The 15142-nt window shown below is 60.5% G+C and overlaps 1 protein-coding gene across 6 annotated transcripts in view; it reads right to left on the reverse strand.

Annotated features, from left to right (window-relative positions):
* TRAPPC9 (trafficking protein particle complex subunit 9) overlaps positions 1-15142 on the reverse strand; it is a 258056-nt gene that overhangs the window by 51242 nt on the left and 191672 nt on the right. For all 6 annotated transcript variants that reach the window (XM_054590526.1, XM_054590529.1, XM_054590528.1 and 3 more), the window contains one exon: positions 384-537. In XM_054590526.1, the coding sequence (XP_054446501.1) occupies positions 384-537 (154 nt within the window). The remainder of the gene's footprint in view (positions 1-383; positions 538-15142) is intronic.

Raw genomic sequence — 15142 nt, forward strand, 5'->3', positions numbered from 1 at the left:
TGGACACATCAGAAACAGTGACTGGCGGGCTGGAGAAGGCCCTCTCTGACTCTCACGAACCAGCCATGTCTGCAACCTGCGCTCGCTGTGAGGCTCTTCAAGCCCAGCACTGCGAGGTGGCCATCAAAACCTGGCACGAAGGCAAATACCAGCACTGGCAGGAACTGCGGACCCGAGGCCAGCGCCCCCGCAGCCCGAGGCCTTTCCTCGGCCTGAATCACCGCTTCATTAGCGGGCTTCATCGTGGCGAGGGGCGAGGGGAGCACGGGCTCTTCGGTTGCTGAGCTCTCTGTGGCTGAAATGCAGCAGCTCGCCCCTCCTGGGTCCCCCCAGTGCTCAGAAAGCCCCAGCGGGGAGCATCGGGGGCCCCGGGAAAAGGATATGATTCGCCAGCGGATGCCCAGCTTGCTGTTGATCTCCAGGCCTCGCGCTTCCTGCCTCTCCTCTTCCAGCTGCTTTGAATTTGCAAATTGCGCCTTCTCTCCAGGGGACTCTGGGAAACTCTCAAAGTTGAACTTGTCCACTTGAATAGCCATTCTGAGAGAAGGGGGAAACACAGGAAAGAATTAATCAGGAGGGCAATTTCTTTGGCTGGTGGTGGGAGAATCGGCACATGCCAGCATGAGACAGTATAATGAATCATTATCGTAATTCATAACGGATTCATGCCGAGAAAATGAAACAACAGACTCCCAGGCAGCTCCGGCTCAGAGCTGGCTCAGCATGTCGTGTGGGACTGAAGTCTCAGTCACAGACTCCACCTCAGAGGGGACTCGGGTGCCCCAGAGGGACTTTAAATTCTGGCGCAGGACTGGGCAGACAGGACCCAACATGGAAAACCTCAGAGATTAGCACTTACGTGACCCTGGGGCCCCCCAAAGCCCCTGGGAACTCCAGCCCCATCATCAGAGTCCTGCCTGTCCCCTCACGCCTCCTCCTCGCCCAGAGAGACTGGCTCACACACACCACGGCCCGCTGGCCCCCCGCACCCATCAGTCCATTGGTCCCGGCTTCTGTCGAAGTGCCACGTCCTCTGTGAGGACCCCACTTTGCTGGCTGAGCCTCGCCCCCTGAGCCCTGGCAGTGTCCATGGCTCGCCAGCCCCCGCCCACCGCAGCCCGCGTGCTCTCTGCCCCATGCCAGGAGTGCTCTCCTCGGACCTGGCACAGCCGGAGCCCTGCCTCCTTCCCGGGCCGCCTGCTCTACACACAGTGACGCTCTCCCCGGTCTCCTGCCCCCTCCTCCACGGCAGCATGCGGTTCAGCTCTGCCACAGCATCTGCCATGAGCTGTAAATATTTGGTTTAGGGCTTAACTATCCATCGGTCCTGCTGGGCTTAACCCCCAGGCACAGGTCCTCCCGGCCCAGCTCACTGGGGTCTCCCAGGCCGGGCACAGCGCCTGAACGCCGCAGCCCCGCACCAACAATTCACCGAGGGAATGAACGCAGAGCCAGGGCCCGCTCGGTGCCCTCGCAGCTGCCCAACCTCCGGACCTGCCCCTGCGGCCAGCGGCGCCTCCAGGGTCTGCCACCCTGGGTCAGTAGGAGACACACAGCACACGTGCCTGGCGCTCGAATTCACGGCAGCCGGCCCGTTGCCACTCCTGGCCGCGACAGTCACATGGGTTTGAAGCCTCCCCTCTGAGCACACAGCAGCACTCAAAGCAGGGGCGCCACACAGGCGGGGCAGGCGGGCGGGGAGGGGCGGGAGGGAGTTCCCGGGCCTGCCCCCGCAGCACAGGCTCCAACGGGGTGGGGCCCGGGAGTGGCAGGGAGCGGGGAAGGCGGGGGCCAGCGTGGCTGCACAGACGGCACTGGGCTGCCCGGCCAGACCCGGCAGGCTTGCGCCGGCCTTCGGGGCCGCTCCCTTTCACGGCCAGGAGGGGCTGGTGTCCAGGGCGTATTAACACAAGGCTGAGCCCAGAGGAGAGGGCTCAAAGATGCGACCGCGCGGGAAGAAGTGGTGGAGGGCGGCTAAGCCCACGGCACCGGGCAGCACACGGTGCTCGCGGCTCGGCACCCCAGGCACCGGCGTGGGTCCGGAAGACAGAGTGTCTCGTAGCAAGAACCACACTCTAAAATCACGGACTGCTCTGTTCCGATTACAAAAGCAGATACTGAAAAAAACTGGGAAAGAGAGAAAAGCATAAAGTAAACAAGGCACTCAGAAACCTGCACTCTGATTTTAATAGTTTGATAGCCTTTTCTTCAGTTGTACTTTAATGTAGTTTAAGTAATGGTATATGTGTATATATGTCATTGTGTAATTACTATATGTATACATACTCATAATTTAAAGGCTGGTTTTATTCTTATACTATGAACGCTTTCACGCCATTAAAGGTTAGTCTGCAAACGTCCTATGAAACAGCTGTATGATAATGCACTCAGTCCCCTTTGTCCGGCCCCTGAGGTGCATCCCATTGTGGAAGCACCACTGAAAACAGGCAGGGCCGCCGTCGGGCTGACCCTGTCTCCTGCAGCCCAGCGAGAGGTCAGCCTCATGCCCTGGGCGACTCCATCATGTTTTCTCCATTAGCAGTTTCTCTTAAGAACAGTGGAGCCACCAAATCTGAAGCCTGCATCGGAGCCACAGCACTCCACACCTGCCCCGCGTGGCCTCCACGGGGACACAGCCGCGTGCCTGGCGACAGCGACTTCGCAGCGCACTCTCTCGCCTGGCCTCATGCTGGTTCTCGCGAGCCCCTTACGGGGTAACAGCCTGAGGATATCTGCGCAGTTCCTCACCAGAAAGCATCCAAAGAGCCATTGAAGAACGTGGCTGATCCTCTGGGAAATCACAGCAAAATCGGCAAATGTTCATTTTGGCAATAACAGGAAAAGGAAAAAGGGCAAGTGTGGGCACGGCCCGGGGGCTGGCACCTGCCCTCTGTGGGCAGCAGCGCCAGAGATGGTGGCGTCCTTCCCGGGGGCTCAGGGGCACGGGCAGCACGCCTCTGCCCAGGGGGCCGCGCCACACGGAGATGGTGCAGCTGTGAAAGGCCATCACCAGCACACGCTGCTCTCAAACGTTTCTGCTCATGTGTCAATCAAGGGAGGGCGCGGTGCCGAGCACATGCTGTGTGGTCTGCTCTCAGTGGCTGCCCAGGGCGAGGACTGGTCTCCGGACCTGGTCCAGTGCTCACAAACAGAAAGACGTGTGAGGAAGGCCAGGGCGCGGCCAGCTGCACAGGGGATGGGCAGCGGGCGGCAGGGCCACTGCCGGCCCCAGAGAAGCAGGGCCCGGGGGGCTAACTCAGCCACCTGCGAACCTCCCACCCATGCCACGACTTCCCTACGGTCTGCCCTCTTTGCAAAACAGGTCACAGGCCACTCTGTAAGAAGCGTGATAAAGTGTGCCTACGTGCTTGGCACATTGGGAGGATCCCTCCAGCTGAGCTGAAGGTCCAGACCTGAATCGCAGGTGGAGGAGAGTCCTGGGCTCCCCACCCGCCTCCCAGGACAGGACTTGCTCGATCTTATAAAACACGCCGCCGACACCTGCTCTCCCAGGAGGCGCCACATGGCCCCTCCTGGCATGTGCCCTCCAGGACAGACACACACCGCCTCACGCTGGGGAGGCCTCACAGGGCAAAGCACTGCCGTCCAGCTTCTTTGCCTGGGTTTGTGGCTGATAAACCCCATTTTGTAAGATTCCATGCAGATTAAAGAAGACTGCAGATACACGGGGCCGGCACAGTGCCCAGTCCACGAAGAGCACTCTCCAAATAGCAGCTGCTGCCGTGACTATCTCTTCGTCATTACAGATGGAAAGACCGGGAGCTGCGCAGGTGAGCTCACCTGAGCGTGTTCAGAACGAGCTGTGGGCGTCACGGGCCCTGCTGACCGGCTTCCCCAACGTTCCCAGCCCCTCCCCAGACAGCCCCTGCCACTAGCGATCCTGTTCATCTTTGATGAGTCAGAGTTAAATAAAAATTAATGCCACTACTGAATGCCAATTTTCGTGTTTAATTTTATGGCCAAATGTGACAATAATAGTCAAGAGCTGGCACTAAAAAAGGTGCTGTGATTTTTAAAGAGTCTATTAAAAAAAGCACTGGTTTTTAAAATACCATATTGCATGATTCAGTCTTTGAGCAGCTGATAACCTCACCAGGGAAGCCGTGATGATGGCATTTAAACACAAGTCAAGGCATTGGATTTGGAAGGACTGTCCGCGTATAATTAAATTGAACTTTCATTGGGAGGTAATTGATAGCTAGGAGACGGGTGTTCGGAATGTGTGTGGTGCACCATCCGGGAGTCCGTGTGACCAGGCAGAACACCAGCCTGTTCTCTGCTTCGCAACAGAGAGCACCCCCAGTGGAACGGATGCAGCCCGCTCCCAAGCCACCATCCTGAACGAGGCGGGGCTTTCCACGGCCAGGAAACAGCGTGAACGTGACATCTGGATCCTGCCCCCAGAGAATTTTCTCCCTAAGCCTCATAGATCAATTATGATTTTAAAAAAAACAAAACACCTTATTATTATTTTTAATTGAAGGAAAAAAAATAGACCGCGCTCTAAAAAGCTGAACCCTGCACAACCCCGTCATGGCACCAGCAGCCATCCCGCCAACCACACCCCAGAGCGGCGGTGCCCACCGCAGGCTGCGCCGCCCAACACGCGGGGCAGCCATCACCTCCACCCGCACAGCAGCCAAAGGAAGAACCATGCCCACACGCTGCAGGAGGTGACGTCACCTGCCCAGGGCCACAGAGGTGGCAAAAGGGAGATGTAGACTTCCTGTCCAGGCCTGAGGGCCTGAAGCCTGCGGCAGCTGGAACTGCAACAGAGAAGGAGCTGTTCGCAAGTTTCTCAGCGCTTGTACCTGAATGAGGCTGAGTGCCCCCTGCTTCTGTGCCCCCAGAAGGTCGCGCTCAGCACAGAAAATGCCACTGCAGCACCCGCCTGGGTGAAGGACTCAGACTGGGGGCAGCTGACACGACAGGGCTTCCAGGTTTCCTTCAGCGAAAATCTGACCCAATTCTCAGGCTCCCTCCGGCTCCTTCTGACTTCTTCTAGGGTGACCCGCAGGGTCTGAGGAGGCCAACAGCACAATGTCACAGTCACAGAGCCTGCTCCACGGCCACCATCCTCACCAGAAGACGCTGGCCACCCTGCTGGGACTGGATCTAAACAGTGGCCCCACAGCGGGGTCCCCAGCCTGGAGGCAGCCCCCACGACACTGATGAAGTCTGCATCGTGCACAAGACTCGCAGAAGAGCTTCTGGAGGCTCTGCAAGCTCCTGCCCGCCCTGCCACCCCGCCCGCCCAGGTGTGAGGGCAGGATGTGCTGTCAGTCACGTGATGGTTCAGCGGGGAGGCTGCCCAGGGCCAGGCTGAGGGGCAGGAACCTGGGATAAGCCACCTGCAGACCCTTGTTCAGCACAGGGCTCCAAGCTGAGAGCCCTGGGCAAGACAGAGCTCGTACTGATGGGCTGGTGGGTTTGCGGCAGGTGCCACAACACAAGGATGCTCAGAATGCTGTGCAAGTGCAGACGAGGGACAGGTAGTGTTGCCCAAGCCACCTCGGAGACCACTGGAAAGCCATGCTGGCCACGCTGAGATAGGTAGGACGGGCAGGGGGTGGGGGACCATCCTGGGACAGGCACAGCACTGCCGAGAGCTGAATGTGGTGGAACGGGACAGCGACCACGGACCCTGGACACTGCTCAGACCTGACAGAGGACACTGGGAAGGGACAAAGCTGGGGAGATGCGGGGCTCACTATGCGTGCCCACGCCTTCCTCCTCACCACTGCCCAGCCGATGGTCACAGAGCCGGGCAGCTGGGCCTAGGCTGGAAGGACTATCGAAGCCAGCTTTCAGAAGAGATCAAGAAGGTAGCACAGAAAAGGAGGAAAAAGAAGGCAGAGGGAAAGGAAATCAACTAGGCCCTGGCCGGGGAGCTCAGCTGGTTAGAACAGCGTCCCATGGCACCAAGGTTGCAGGTTGGATCCCGGTCAGGGTGCGTACAACAATCAACCAATGATGCAACGTTGTACATCTCTCTCTCCCGCCCTCCCTCTCCCTCTTTCCCCCTCTCTCTAAAATCAATAAATTAAAAAAAAATTTTTTTTTAAGGAGATGAACTAGAGGGAACAGCATGTCCTGAGTACCTGCAACTAACACAAAGGTAGCCCCTGAAGTCTGTTTTACTATCTCCACAAAGCACACGAGGACACTGAGGGACAGGCAATGACGTGACCACCAAGGGTCAGGTCCCCGTGGATGCAATGTCCCTCCACAGGGCCTGGGAGGGGCGGGGGACAGAGCAAGGGAGCTCCGGTCGGTGTGGCTGCAGACCCCAAGAGAGGAAGAGACAGAGGGAAACTAATTGGAACATCTCTGGCAGCTCTTCCCAGTTTGTTGCTAAAGAAAGAACGCGAGGGAACTGGATGGAAGTTCTTTTGACATCTGCATTTGAGAAGGACCACCACAGTCTCCCACATCACGCTAATCAGGAGCCGAAGTGCAGCAGAGCTAAGGCGCCCTGAAATAGCTCCGTGGAACCGCCGCAGATGGATCGGCGGGCAGGCGGCGTGCCGGCCCGGCGCACCACCAGGCTCCAAGGGAGGCGAAAACACAGGGCTTACATGGAAGGGCAGCAGGACCGCCAGGGCCCACCCTGGGAAAATGCCTGTGGGTGGAAATGCGCCCCCAACTGCAGCTGGACCTGGGGCACGGCCCCTCACCGGACCCTCCCTCGCGAGCCAGGCTCTCTCGGTCTCCGGTCTCGCTCCCTCCTCTCAGCCACCTGCGCCATAAATGGTATCCCTGCTGACGTCCACATCTTACAAAGGAGGAAATGCCACCCGGCCAGAGGAGCAGGGGCACACTCTGGAGGCAGATGTGGCCCTGTGTCCAGTGGCTCGAAGCCCCCTCAGGTCACAGCAGTGCCCAGAAAGGGTCACAGCAGGCCTGGGCCCAGCTGCCTGGCTCTGTGACCGTCAGCAGGGCAGCGGTAAGGAGAAGGACACAGCAGGTGCCTGCGTCACCCCTGCCGGACTGCTCTCTGGACAGAAGACCAAGTCCTACCTGCAGCTCTCAGGCTGTGACCAGGGAGTGCGTCCTGAGCACTATGACCCTTGGGCTTGTCATCCATGAAGTAAGCACGTTACCCACCTAAGAAGAAGTGACTCATGGATTTGTTAGGACAGCGTATCCTCAAAAATAAAACCTTTTAGAAAGTCCTGATCTTTTATTGCTGTTGCTATTACAGCAACACCTTCTCACGGGGACCTCAAAAACAAGGTCTCCCCATCCAGACACATGCCGCCTCCAGCCTGCCTCCTCCTGTCCCTGCTCCACACCCATCACCCCTGCATGGCCTGTGAGGCCTTCTTCCCTCTGCCCTGCAGGGTCCGGGCAGCTGCAGGACACGTAGACTTACCAACCCTGTCCCTACGCATCCCCAAACCCCAGGTCAGGCCTCCTGCCCACCCCCCACAGGAGCAGCCAGGATAACAGCGTCACTCTCAGCAGGCCCAGCCCCAGCCTTTGCCCTGCCCGCCTCTTCCCTTTGTGCCCAGGAGTCCATCACACTGAACTGCTTGGTTCCTAAGGGCACTGTGTGCATGGAGAACAGAGCTGGGCGGGGTGACAGCGAATGAGGAAGGTGGGCGCGGGCTCAGCAGTTCCCCGCGGGCGCTCCTAGAGCTCTCTGGGGGCAAGCGCCCGAGGAGGGTCAGCGCAAGGCCGCGGCATCAGCCCTGCACTTGAGGACGAGGAGGGGGCCAGGCGGACGGATGCAGAGCGGGAAGGCTGGTGCAGTGGCCCCAATCCAAACCAAAGTCGCCAGCGGAAGACAAAAGTCCCAGAGGTTTGGCTTCTCAAAGGGATCTATAATCGGAAATTGCCCGATCATCATCTGTGTGCAAATCAACATCCACAGAACCTTCAACAAGCAGCATCGTCAACAAAAATACAGGATCTCTTTATAGCACACAGCTCGAGCATTAAAGGAGATTCCTTTAGAAAATAAAAATTAGAATGCATTTCCGGAAGGCCAAAATTCTTTCAAAGAGGCCCAAGCCCCGGGGAGGAGTCAAAGAGCCTCGGTGAAACCCCGACGCTGCGCGGCCTCTCTCTGGGCCCGGCCCCGTCTAAGCTCCGCGCCCCCAGCGCCCAGCAGGGGCCACCACAAGAGGGGCGGGCCCTTCTGCCGAGCACCATGGGAGGCTGTGCACACTTCCTCCCTGAAGCCCCCGCGTGCGGCACGGGGGTTGCTGGTTTCACAGACAAACGTGACCCGGGGCTCCTGGGGTGCTCCTGGCCAAGACCCTGCCCGGAGGGGTCGGCGGGACGCCGGGCAAGGAGGGTGGGCACTGGAAGGAGGGGCGGCCTGAGCTCGGCCTGAGCGAGGCGGGAGCCTACCACAGGCCTGGCCCACCCGCCCCCTGTGCACCGGGAGCTGCACGCCAGCCGGCGGCTGTGAGCAGGAGGCCGAGGACGAGGCAGGAACGAGGACAGGAGGACACGGGCAGCAGGAGGTCCCAGCAGGGCCAGCCCCCTTAGAGTCTGGGGAGGACCGCGCTGGCCACAGTGCTGAAGCGCTGGGGCTGGGCGGGGCAGGGCGGGCGGGGGTGAGGGGGGTGGGTGTGGCGGCGGCCCGATGAGCGTGGAGACCGAACCGCCCTCTGCCATACTGTCCTCCGCGGGCAGCAACACACCTGCCCCTCGGGGACTGAACGCCGGGGAAGTGGGCCAGGGAGGGCTTCTCCGCGCCCTGTGTGAGTGCCCCCCACCTGACCATGCCTCTGCGACCGGACTCCGCCAGGGTGTCCTGCCGCCTCCGGCCGCCCGCGTCACTGAGAGGTTACAGCAAGCTCGCCACCCTGTCCACCCGGGACACAAACACACGGAGCTCCGCTGCCCTCGTCCCACGACTTACCCCTCCTGGCCCAGCTGCGCTCCCCTCCTAACCACCACCCTCCTCCTGGCTCCTCACTCCCCTGGTAAAGCAGGCACCCAAATAGCAGCCCTGCGGGCAGACCCCCCGTGGACGGAGAGCCACTGGCGACCAGGCCTGTCGCTGCCTGTCATCACCTCCTTAGCACCTGGTGTGCTGTCCGGCACGTGGTGGAAGCTGCAGGAAACACTGGGGGAACTAAGAGGCCCCCGGGAGCCGTTCATGTGGCCGAAGCATTGCCCTCCCAGAGGGAGTGACTCAGTGCAGAGCCAGCCAGTTTCAAGGTGGCGAAATGCCCCATTTTGTGAACAAAATGCCTCAATCATACTACATCAGTTACCATTAGTAAAAAAGTGCTATTACATCTAATTACACATTTCATCAATTCTGAATTAAACTTCGTATTCCCTAAATTAAATGGGAAAAGCAAACAAGAATAGGAAATGCTCAGATTCCCCTCGCAAAAAGTCAGAAGGCGCATGCCAAGCTCGGAGAAGGGGCCCTGAGCCTTCTCGGCCCACCCCAGCCCGCAGCCTGGGGCGGGCGATAGACGGCAGGCTCGGGGCTACAGAGACGGGGACAGCTCAACGCGCTTCCATGCCTGTGTCAGCAGGGTGTCAAACTGCTTCCAGGGCCGGCCTCCTGGAGCATCTTCTTGCTGTGAAAACAAGGACAACCTCGGAGTGTGGTCGAGAGGCTGAAGACGCCACAGGCCCAGGCAGAGCCCCGGGCGCGTGCCCACAGCCGCAGCAGCCAGCCACCCCCCAACCCACCCCCCGCTGCCTGGCCCCACCTGTGGGGCTCACCAGCACACCCTGCCCTCAGCAACCAGTGCAGCGCAGACGTGCAGCTGGCCCGAGGTTCGGACCCCACACACCAGTCGCGCAGCCTGGCCCAAGCGGCATGGGCGGGGCAGACCCAGGGCGCACACCCGCTCACAGGCGCCACCTGCGGGCGTCTCTCCTCAACACCGCACTCGGTGATGCCACGCTGGTGGCCGCGGCTGGCTGCAGGGGACACGCCCGCACCACGGGCGCCAGCAGATGCTTGCATCCAGGGCTGCCAGTGAACAACTTACTAGGTCACCCCTGGACAGAACAAAACCAGGGGCAGGGGAACTGGAGCCAGAGAACCAAGGCCTTGACGTCCACCCGAGGACGGGGGTAGAATTTACAACCAGAGCCTAAGCGGACAGGCTGCCTGCCAAAACCAACCCTCAGAGTTCTCCAGAAGCTTGTAAAGAATAACACCCAGAGTCAGAGTCCACAAAAAGTAACATTCCCAATGTCTAAATACAATGTAAACATCTGCCATATTAAAAAAAAAAAAAAAAAAAGGAAACTGTGACCAAGTCTCAGAAACCAGCAACACCCACCCCGAGGTGGTCCCAAGGCTGGGACTACCAGGCGAAGGCTTCAAGGCGGCCACTGCAACCAGGCTCCCTACAGTTAAAAAAAAAAAAAAAAGTGAAACAAAATAAAAAAGAATATACAACAAAAAATATTTTAAAAGGCAAGAGGAAATTTTATAACTTAAAAATACAGTAAAATTCAAAAAAGAAGCCGTCCCCAGAGGCAGCCCCTGGCAGAACGGCGGCAACAGAGGCCCCTGCGTGAACGCGAACCGAGGCGAGAAGAGAGGAAGACACTGATCAGCTGGACGCCATCAAACCCGACCACCGCTGGTCTGCAGCGGTGAACCGTACAGCCCTCCCGACACACAGGCCAGACAGAGGCCGGGCGCCCGGACCACCCAGAGCGCGCGGAGACTCAGTGAGAGCGTCGCGACCCAGCACCCTCGCAGGCAACGGCAGGCGCCTGGGCGGCAGAGGCAGGGGGAAGACGGTCCACAGCGGCGACTGCCCAGGAAACCCCAGCCCAAATCCCCACGAGAAACGCACCCAGCAGGACACCCACAGCGACAGCATCTGACCGTCCAAGTACTGGCAACGACATGGAGCAAGTGGAACATCCTCGTGGTGCTGGCGGGAACGGGAGATGGGACGGCCGCTGGAAGAGGGCCTGGCGGTTTCCCGGACGGACGTGCACATGTGCCAGCAATCCCGCTGCTGGGCGCTCGCCACGGGAAAGGAAAGCACGTGTCCACACGAAGACCCGCCGTAAGGCGGCGTCTCAGAAGCGCGAGCACCGGAGCCCGGCCGGACACAGCCGCTGCGGGGGGGCGGGCGGCGCTGAACGTGCTGATGCTGCCCCACTGTTCCCTCCAAACAGGTGACGAGCAGGCGCGCCACGAAACTGAGAGTTATCATTGGCTCTCTGTTTAAAGTTAAAGCGATTCTCTGAAAAGCCTGACTGGCGAGCAGCGCTGTCAAGGCCCGGTGCGCTCGTCCGCAGCCTTCCCCACCACGCGGCCGGGCAGGGCGGGGGCTGAACACCTTGGACAACCGTGTCTCCGGAGCTGTGCCCAGCCCAGGGTAGGGCAGAGTGGGCGGTCAGCGAAAGCAGGTACGTAGAACTCGGGGTCACCACAGCCCCACAAAACCCAACAGGTTTTAGTTACGAAAGGAGCCTTTAAATGCCTTTATAAAACAGCCATCCTCAAACAGTGCTGGCCTCCGCTTTGCAAAACACAAACACAAGGAGTCCGGAGGAGCCGCCCCACCCTCCTGCCACCTCCTGCGGCTGCGCCTCCTGGCTGTTTGTCCCCTAGCCATTGCCCTGTCGCTCTATCCGCTCCCCACTCCTGACCGGCAGGTCTCCGCGGCCCCCGGCCTGGTGCTGCACTGCTTCTGAGGCCGAGCGTCTGCAGCGTCCTGCCACTCTGGGCTGGCCTGGGGTGTGGGAGAGACGGGGTCCGGGGAGCCTGGCTGGAACTGCAGCCCTGACGAAGCTGCACGGGGTCAGGACAGGCGCCCAAGAGCTGGGGCACAGGGGCGAGGGACACGCTGGGACCCCCTCTCACCGCCTTTCCAGCCCAGCCCTCTCTGCTTCGCAAACTCCAGTCTCCACGAGGGTCCGAGACACGGCCCGCTCACCTGCAAGGCAGGGAGCACCCTGACGGATGCTGTGCGTGGATCCTGCCACTTCTCTAAACCTTTATTTTGCACAGGTGATTTAAGAAAACACTTAGCGTCACAGATGGCAGAGAGTGAGTGTGTGACAAGCACATCACATCGTTCATCCGTGGGTCCCCTGGATGTCGCGGGCACGACGGGCGAGGGGACGGCGCTCGCAGAGGACCACACCCCACGGGGCCTCGCGCCCTGTTTGCACACACGCGCACCTCCCTTCTGCCTCCTGCCGGGGAACTGCTGTGGGGCCCGGGCAGGGGCCGCAGGGGCCTGTGGCTGACGTGTCCTGTCAACAACAGCTAGGACAGCTCCCTGCGCCCGACGCAGCTCTTCCCCAGGCAGGCCTCCCCCACAGCAGGCTGGGCGGCTGCCGGGCTCGGATCACACAGAAGGCAAGGGCCTTAATGACTAGATCAAAGCTCTCAACGTGAGTTTCTGTTGCGGACATGAGTTTCTGTTGCGCGTTCACGAACCGCCCCGCCCCCTGCACTCCCCCGCAGGCCCTCAAGGAAACAGATGAGTGCTGTTTACACCCTCCTTTTCCCCTCCAAGCCATTAAAGGACAGAAAGGCACCATGACAAGGTAAATATTCCAAGACAACTTCACCCCCCCAGGCCAGTCGGATACAGTGAGAGCCACCACGTGTGGCAGTGGAGCAGGGGGCTTACACCGGGGCTTCATCTCAGCCAGTCACAGCAGCTGGAGGCCCCACGGACACTGAGACAGCCCCAGGAGAGGCTCAGAAGAGGCAGGAGGGGGTCACCACGAGGACGAGGTGACCGAGTGACGTCATGCATGCACACGCGTGTCGACTAGTAGGCAGTTCGCAGCGGCAGTGCCCCCTCGCAGGTGCAGAAACGGAGGCTGGGGCACCAGAGCCTGCTAGCTCCCCGGCTCCACAGGCCGGCCCGGCGCACTCTCACACCCCGCGCCTGGCTCTGCCTCCGGGGCTGCCCCAGGGGTCCGGGCAAGAGCCCGTCAACAACTCCAACCCCGACTCTCCGTCACGAGCTCCGTGGGGCTCGGCCAGGCTCCCCGAAGAAGAGCACAGGGAGGGGGGAGGCCGGCCACAGCCTGAACGCCCACCACACAGGGACCCCGTCACGCCCGTCTTCACGGCCCCGAGGAGCCAGCGTGACGTCTCATTTCACAGAGGAGGCGGCCGGGACTGGGGGGCTCGGGATGCAGAGGATGGCAGTCTTCACACTTGAGGTGTCACTGCCAGAACCACAGGTGACCCGAGTCCAGAATGAGGAGGAACACGTCCACAGGGTGGGCGGGCGCCTCTGCCCGTGGCTCCCACACGGCCCCTGCACGCAGCCTTCGGCACTGGGACTCTCCAGGTGTAGGGGGGCAAGCCCGCCACGCTCCCTGCACGACTGAGCCACCCCAAGGCCCCCCAAGCTCCTGCCTTCTCTGCTGTACCCGCCACCAGTGGGCCGGGGGCCACGGACGTGGGGTGGTCCCGTCTGGGGCGCCGCCTCGTGGGGTCCGGGCACGGGCAGCCACGGGACTCGTGCGGATCTAACTTGTCAGCCCTTCCAGTTAAGACGCGCTCTGGCCATCACATCTGCTCAGCAGCCTGCGAGGGTTGCAAGTCTGGTAGCTGGGGGCGGGGAACGCAAAGGCAGCGTGCGAGAGACGGAGCCGCTCCCCTGAAAACACGGCCATGATTTACTGCTCCACAGCCAGGATGGTGACCTGCCAGAGAAATGCTGCTGAAAATAAAGAATAAAAATCACCCAGAGTTGTTTTGCCATGCGTCCAAATTAGAAAATGCTGCTCTGGGAAGATTTATGCTCCAATACTTGCCTTGCTCACGGAGGATCTGTCAAGCTTTGCAGGGGACCTGAGAGCAGCACTGTGACTGAAAATGGGGGACGCCGCGGAAGTCTGGAGCGAGCCGCGGGGCGGCAGCGGCGCTCAGGAGCGCTGACCTGGAAGGGCGGGGGCGGAGGGGGTTCTCGGACCCAGGGCGGACTCCGGAGGCGGCGCCAGAGCCTGTGTGGGGCGTGGCCACGCGGCCAGGCCCCACACAGGGCATCACCGTGGGGGCACACATGCCTCGCCCCACCAAATGTCAGGCCAGGCCACTTGCCTGCTTCAGCCACTGTGCCCACTGGGCAGAGCGACGCTTTCAAACTTCGAGGTCAGAAGCTCTGAGGACCACGGGGCAGTGCAGCCCCTGCCCTTCCCCCGCACAACGCCAGGGAAGGCTGGCTGCCCTGAGCCCAGGCAGGGAGGCGGGCGCAGCAGGGTCCCAGAGCCCGGCCAACTTCTCCCCGACTCGGTCACTTCCGCCAGGCGTCACAGTTTTGTGGCCCAGGCTTCCTTCTCCTGCAGGCAGCTTCCCTGGAGACACGGCCCCGGGAAACCGCCTCAGTGCTGGCACCATCGGAGGCGGGGACTCCACGAATGACAGCTCCTCCAGCGCCGAAGGGCCACCTCCTGAGCGAGCGAATAGGTGCTGCGCTGTGGATGGACAGAGGACTCTAAAGTCCTGCAGCGCCAGCCTGCCAGCCTGCCAAGCCAGGGAGCGTCTCTACCACACGGCGTGGCTCCCGCCTTCCCGTTCACTCATCACTGGAAGAGGGCGGAGCAGCCAGTTACTCACACACAGGGCAGAGCAGGTCCCTGGTGCCAACAGACATCATGTCGGGAGAACAGGCCAGCACCCTGAGCCCTCCACACAGCAACCACGATTCCCCAGCCACAGCAGGACGCTGCACGGCCTCCGTGGGCCTCTGCGCCCTGTCCGGCCCCTCCTGAGGACCACCAATGCTGCATCTCACATTCGGATGCTTCTCCGCACACTCGCTCATCATTTTCTGGATCCCAGCCCTTAGTTGGTCCCTGTCCTGTTTCTGATCTACCCGCGATAAGTCTGGGAAATCAGCTCATCAATAGCTGGTATCTCATCAAAACGCATGATCGTTTTTTTTTTTTTTTAATTTGCATCTCACATGTCAACATTAATTAAGGAGCCAGCTTGGAAAACAAGGACAGGAATTCCTGACCCGTCCGGCGGAGCCGGTGAGCCCGTGTAAACTACACAGCTGGCCTGCGCCCTGATTCCTTCGTCGGCGACGCGCGGCACTGACACCGCATAGGATCAAGGGCAGGAGGCGAGTCACCTGCTGCTCGAGGAACCCACCTGACCACGGTAACACCCTGCCCACGACTATCCTTGGCTGAT

Source organism: Pteronotus mesoamericanus, unplaced genomic scaffold, assembly GCF_021234165.1.
Source record: "Pteronotus mesoamericanus isolate MK-2021 breed Mesoamerican mustached bat unplaced genomic scaffold, CSHL_Meso_final scaffold_174, whole genome shotgun sequence".
NCBI lineage: Eukaryota > Metazoa > Chordata > Mammalia > Chiroptera > Mormoopidae > Pteronotus > Pteronotus mesoamericanus.